Raw genomic sequence first — 6355 nt, forward strand, 5'->3', positions numbered from 1 at the left:
ATAAGTAGTCTATGCCCGGTACTACTGCTCCTTAAAAGGGACCTATTGTGTTCGAATATAACTAATAAAGTCCTCCTTCTCCGCGTAGTCGTTCTGAAAGGACTCCTAGCGAGTATCCTATTCTGCAGGCGTGGGAGTACTAGTAAGGTGTTGAAAGCGACGTGCATATGCCGTCCGCTGCTGCTCGATATCTTCGCTATCCTCTGTAGTCTCTATATCTGGATTAGGTTGATGTGCCTAGGCCTGCCTGATCTTGCTGCCGACGTTCTTAGTAATGTGCTATATATAGAGCTGTTGTGGAACGTCGCTGTAGTAAGTCTTGAGAGTATTTTTCAACGCTAATTTATAGTTAGTGACGAAGACTGAAGGCTTCTTTATGACCCGCGAAAGACGTTTAATTGCCTAGAGATATTTAGCTTCACTTTCCTTCGCCAGCAGGTAGAAGGCAATAGTATACCTACGGCCCATAGGAGTAACTCCTACAATATATAGTAGAGGCACTTTCTCGCTGTTCGAATTATACGTATAGTCTATTATTACGACGTCGCCCTAGCGCTGTTAAAGGGCGAGAGCTCTCTTGTATACGAAGAAGAAGAGATAGGCGTTATTATCCGAGTCCCGCTGCAGCTTAGATACCTAATTAGGCTCTCCTTCGAGGTCCTTAGCTATTCGTTGTGTAGTAGTAAGGCTATTAAGGCGTAGTCGTCTTATCTTTGCCTGGTAGTTCTTAATATTAGAGCTAGTTATTAAACTGTCCGGGTCTTCGCTTAATAATTGAGTACGGATCTGTCTAGGGCGACTAGCAGTACCGAGAGTATTAATCTGCTGCTGCTGCTCGGCAGTCATCTTGCGGTAATATGGGTGAGCTATTGGCGATAAAAATGGCTTATAATTGTGTGGAGGAGCGTCTGCAGGAGCTTTAACTTTCTATATACTATTCTCCTAGCGGCGAACGACGAGTTGAAAGGGACAGTTAGTCCTCCGTGTGCCTGTATTGCGGACGTAGGCATTAGAGACGTGGGTGCCCGCTCTGTTGTAGCGGAGGCGTAGCTTCTTCGGCACACCCTTTTTGGTGGACTTTGTGCCTTTATCACTCAGCGCGTATCCGTGTTCCTTCGAGAAAGCTTTGATCGCATCTCTGGTAGCTTAAAGCGTTGGGTGAACGCTCTCTGGCGGAGCGGCAAGGTCCATGGTGGCGTGGGTGGCCGCGAAGAGGCGTTGTAGAGAGGATACGTTGTTACGAAGTCGCGATATCACGAAGTCGCGCGAAGGCAACTTTCTGCCGGAGCGATACCTAATTAGGCAGGCGGTGGTGAGGGGGGGGGGCTCTACAGCGAGAAGGGGGGGGCACGTTAACTGGAGCCTTAGGAGTGATGAGAGATGGATGTTGGTGCTGTAGCGGAGAAATGCTATCGCGCTAAGAAAATACACTCCGTAGAAAGTAGGGGATAGACGGCTACATTTAGACAATTTTTTAGGTAAAAGAGGTTTCGGATAATAAATAGTACCTGTAGAGTAAAGTTCATTCAGTACTATAGGTATAGTAGCGTGTGCACATATTCTATATCGCTGTGAAGTAAAAGTACCTCGCGTTTGTTCTGGCACGCAGGGACGCCCGGCACGCAGGGAGGGAGGTTAATCAACTATTTTCTGATCTTTCATCGGCCCTTAATGACCCGGATGGATCTAGGCATTCTCACTTCGTCTCTGTTCTCGAAAGTACAAGAGATGTGCTACTTTCCCACATTTCCCTGAAGGCATCAAGCGCCGGATCCGTTAAATTACCCTCAGAGGGCTCGAAAGTGTCTCAGGATAACTCCTTCAATAACGCTTTTTCAGGCCTGCACGTTGATAAGCCGACCGAGCAGTTCCTGAATGCACCAGACATTCCAAAAGCTGATAGAAGAGAGCCCGATTATCATGCCGCAAAGCTTCACGATGACAACGAAGCTATGTGTGTATTCTATATGCTCATCTTCGACTACAGCAATCTCCGAGGCATGATTCATACGATCTGGGAAAAATATGAAAGAGGTTTGTATGACCTGAGTGCCGTGTCGATCACGACGAACGTTGCTCTTGATCTCGCCAGAGAGCTTGAGGAGGATGCACAAGTTATGTTTGGCATGGACCAAAAGCCCTCTGCATTGATTGTTAGGGCTTATATTCAAGTATGCGAAGCGTTTGAAGAAGACCCAACCTTTAAGGAACCACCAGAGGACTTTATGAACTTCAGAGCACCTACCGGCCATACTTTTATTACTACCTTCCATTTTCTGGAAGGGTTCAGGAAAGTCGTCCCTAGAATCCAATGTGGAGATATCTTTACCCCCGATGAGAAGTACGATATTACCAGCAACAGAGCTGAGAAAAGTCACCGGGAGAGGTACAAGGAAGACATGGCCATTCTGACGCATAATTGCAAGCCGATGTTGCAATCTCAAGAAAACCTTAGGTTCAACAACTATGCCTTCGATGGATGGGTTTCTTAGAAGTGTGGAGGCATTACTCGAGGGAGGCAAAGTATCCATTTCAGACGCGTTTGCGACACAAGTCTTTCTCGACATAACTCACATCTTGCGCCAAAAAACCCAGCGAGGATTTCTTGAGTTACAGCGGACCGCTCGACAAATTCAGACATCAACGAATGAGGCATTAAAGTTCGTAGGCCAATTTGGCAAGAAAGAGTACGGCATGGATATGCGTCTCGTGCAAGACAACTATCTCATCAGAGAGTTCGTTAAGTTGGAACGGATTCCAGGGATGTTTTGCTAGCTGGGTCTGTCCTCAAGTGAGCCATTCGAGCTAATGGGAAGCCATCCGCTATGGGTTGGGCTTTTAAAGTCCTTAATCGTGTCCAATTTCCAGCAGTTCGGCATACAACTGACAAACACAACTACCTCAATCACGACTGCAGCCCATCTGTACAATTCCCTACGCCAAGAAAAGCTCCTCAACAAGAAATGGAAGGATATGGAGTTTCTATACTCCCATCAAGGGGAAAATATCCTCTTCGGTGGCAGGCCAAAGAACTCAAACGACTATCTCAAGCGATGGACATTAAGCACAGGTTATTCCATAACGAACTTCGCCTCACACCGACGCGAACTGCGCAACACAGCCAGCAGGTCCAAGCTAGATATGCCGCTTAGTAGGCGGGGTATACGGGGACTTCAGGAGCTAGCCCCAGTTTCGCTCATGTTAAAATCCGGCCGGACCAATTTCACGGCTAAAGAGCAGTTAGAGAAGATCCTCCTCGAGAGCAAACAGGCATCCCCAGTTTCAATCATGCTCAAATCCGGCCATACCAACTTCACAGCCAAAGATCTAGAGTGTCCGCCTCAAGAGCAAACAGGCATCCGAAAACAGAGATGCGCCCAGATACGGCCCCGCTCCGTCGCTGAAGAGCGTTATGAAGCACGGCATCCCTGCTGACCTCGGAGGTGCTTTTGCGCAGCGTGGGAAGCATACCGGAGAGGCTGTCGCGCTTCTGCAGAATCTGTGTGACACTCTACAATCCGAAGTAATCCCCTTGCCTTTCAACTACGTTACCTTGCTAAGAACCTCATGTCTGTTGACGACGAAGGTTAGCAAAGAATGTGACGAGCTTCTGCGAGAGGTTTTCCCTGAATACGCAGCGGGAGAAAAGCGCATGCTAGAAAGAGATCTGATGCACTCTCCTGCTGTGCACTTGATCCTGGTGGCACTGGACAACGGGAACGGAAAAAACACTGAAAAATCGATTGTCTCTTTGTTGAAGAAAGCGGCGGACGTAAGCGATGGCATTGTCGGTGGGCCGTTAGGAGGGCTTGTGACAACTGTTCTGGAGCAGGATCACGACATGTCGTTTGTTGACTCTGTTAATTACTATGATGACGGACACAGTCAGACATCAAAACAGACGAAGGGTTGACTGTCATGGAAGGGATGATGCTTTCTTTATGGGTAACAAGAGGTAATGCTTGAGTTTGAACACTGGAGTTTCGAGGCAGAAGATGCTGTTTCCTTGTCGAATTGGCAGTCCTCCTTCGACAACCGGCTTGGATCAATCACAGCTCATGCATAAAGCTAGGTAGCTACTAGAGTAGACTTTGGTATAAAGCTTTGCAAAACATGATTTTATCTTCGCGCTAACAAGTGATTTAGACAGCCTCAACAAGAAAGCTTTCATGGTGAGTAAATCATCCTGCCGCTAATTGGACAAAATGTTTTCTATCACACAGCCCACTGAAACAGCATCGAGAAACGAGACGCGATGAGCCGCATTGAAACAAATAAACTAAGAACTTTGAAACAATGGAAAAGTTATACTTAAACCCGATTATTGTGCAGGAGGTTCTTTGTTATTTTTATTGGACATGCTAACACTATCTACGATAGAAGCCTGAGAATCAGCAAGGTCCCGAACCAGAGCAGCAGGCTCAGAGGTGCAACACACAGGGACAAGACGGTGGTAGACAAGACCAGCCTGGTCGCAGCGGAAGACAAAGTCACAAAGGCACGGTGGACAGGGACAGCTGTTAGCTCAAGACACTCATGCCTGACTTCGAGAGCGTTAGAAGCTTTCCGGATAGCTGGAATGACTAAATTAAGCCTCAATACTTCTCTAACCGTCTTGCATCCGAAAATGTCATGCATTGTCTGGTTCACGTTCAAATCCGCATTGGCAACGGTCTCCGGGTCGCTAAGATTAAGCGACAAGACAGCGGCGGCCATGACATTTCCCTCAAATCCACAGCTTGACGGGGAATCAGTTAGACGCGTCATTATTCCTCGGCCCCTAAAACAAGCTCTAAACAACACGTCAGGGGTGCAATGTCTTTCCAACACCTCTCTTACTATTTCTTCATTCCCATGTCCAATTTCTCCGCCAACGAGGACATACAGGTAATACTCCTAGTTACATAGTTCGCAAAGCCAAGGAGCAACAGAACCTAGGCAGCAGTGGCAAAACAGAGCAGAAACCGCATGCAAACCCCAAACAACTAGCTAGGTAGGAAGAATCCTCCCCTCTACCCCCTCATTCAACAACCCAACCCAGCACCGCGTAACTCCGCGCCACAAGAACGAGACGAGACGAATCCTTCACTCCTCCTTCCCATCAGCCATAGTTCCCGCCTCCCGCCTCTCGCCCCGAGGGATCAACAAAGCCAGCAGCCCGCGCAATCCAACGCCTCCAAACCCCAAATCGCCGTTCGCTGCTCCTTCGCCTCCATCCTTCGCGACGACGCAAAATCCCGCGATTGGCGCATCCATCGGGGCGGGACGGAGGTTTAGGGGTTGATGGGGGCCGTTTTCGTGCGAAGGAAGCGGCACAGCGGGCGCGCGGGTGAGCGGCTGCAAGCGAGCGAGCGAGCGAGCGTGGGGAGCGTGGGCGTGTGGGTGCGCGGGTCCAACCTGGGCCCCACTGCATGTTCGTCCCACCTTGGGATGTTTCTCGCCGCAGCGGGCTAGCAGCGCGAAACATGTCCTTGTCCTTGCACTTCCATGCACCGCAGCTTGCGACACGCGACACGGCATGACAACAACAACAACGTGCCCGTGTGAGGGCGGAGTTGGCATTCAAACACCGACGACGAATTTGACCATGACCACGACCGCGGCCGCGGCTGATGATGATGATGATGATGATGATGTGCCAGCGGCTGTCCGGATTAGCTAGCGCTCACCTGAGCGCGCTGGCTAGCTGGCGCGGATGACTCCCACTCTGACGCTCACGCTCACGCTCACTCACTCTGACCCATCATCATCATCCATCTCGCGCGCATTCGCGATCGCGACGACGATGACGATCCCTCCCCCGACCACGCCTACCTACCCAGGAACCAACAAGTCCCCCGTCCCGCCCGGCGCCCGTCGCTCACGCCATGTCCCCGCCAGACGCGTCAGCAGGAACTGGCAGCGGTGGCGATGGTGGTGGGGCTCAGTGTGCGTTGCCTGCATGGAGGATTCGTGGAGCGGTCGTCTATAGGGCCTAGAAGGCGTTTCTGGAAGGATGGAAGGATCGCGTTGCCAAGAAGGGTTTTTGCATGGGTATGGAAATAGCTGCGTGCAGCGGGCGTGGGTTGAGGGGGAGTGGCTGTGCTGGTGCAGGCGTGGAGGAGGTCTCTGAGGGCGTGGTTTGGCTGCCTGCTGGTTGCTGGGTGGTGTTGGTGGTGCAAGAATGGGCTGTGGGGTTTGGAGGTTTGGAGGTTTGGAGTGGAGGGGCGTTTGACCGGGTTGAAGAGTAGGGCGTGAAAGTACGGTACAAGACACAGTCAACACTGTAAGGAGATTGGACTGCAGTGCGAACGCATCCGAGAAACCAAGTAAGTCAAGTTTGTTTCTACATATGTATTGTATAAAGTAAAAAAAA

The 6355-nt window shown here is 50.1% G+C and overlaps 4 protein-coding genes across 4 annotated transcripts; 2 read left to right on the plus strand and 2 right to left on the minus strand.

The window, feature by feature from the left end:
* Positions 1–405: 405 nt before the first annotated feature.
* Positions 406–996, minus strand: K452DRAFT_51619 (uncharacterized protein). Its single transcript, XM_033546781.1, has one exon. The coding sequence runs from the start codon at positions 844–846 to the stop codon at positions 637–639; it is 210 nt and encodes a 69-aa protein (XP_033390898.1). The 5' UTR covers positions 847–996; the 3' UTR covers positions 406–636.
* Positions 997–1688: 692 nt separating this feature from the next.
* On the plus strand, positions 1689–2123 carry K452DRAFT_208032 (uncharacterized protein; the record flags this gene model as incomplete). Its single annotated transcript, XM_033536130.1, has 1 exon — positions 1689–2123. A coding segment is annotated over one exon (435 nt), but the record flags the coding sequence as incomplete, so codon positions are not given.
* A 1289-nt stretch (positions 2124–3412) lies between these two features.
* Positions 3413–3913, plus strand: K452DRAFT_314186 (uncharacterized protein; the record flags this gene model as incomplete). Its single annotated transcript, XM_033543731.1, has 1 exon — positions 3413–3913. One exon carries the CDS (start codon positions 3413–3415, stop codon positions 3911–3913), a length of 501 nt encoding a protein of 166 aa, XP_033390900.1.
* An 862-nt stretch (positions 3914–4775) lies between these two features.
* Positions 4776–5575, minus strand: K452DRAFT_293422 (uncharacterized protein). The gene has a single exon (XM_033541565.1). It carries the CDS (start codon positions 5518–5520, stop codon positions 5086–5088), a length of 435 nt encoding a protein of 144 aa, XP_033390901.1. The 5' UTR covers positions 5521–5575; the 3' UTR covers positions 4776–5085.
* Positions 5576–6355: the final 780 nt, after the last annotated feature.

The sequence above is a fragment of the Aplosporella prunicola genome, assembly GCF_010093885.1.
Source record: "Aplosporella prunicola CBS 121167 unplaced genomic scaffold K452scaffold_168, whole genome shotgun sequence".
Lineage (NCBI taxonomy): Eukaryota > Fungi > Ascomycota > Dothideomycetes > Botryosphaeriales > Aplosporellaceae > Aplosporella > Aplosporella prunicola.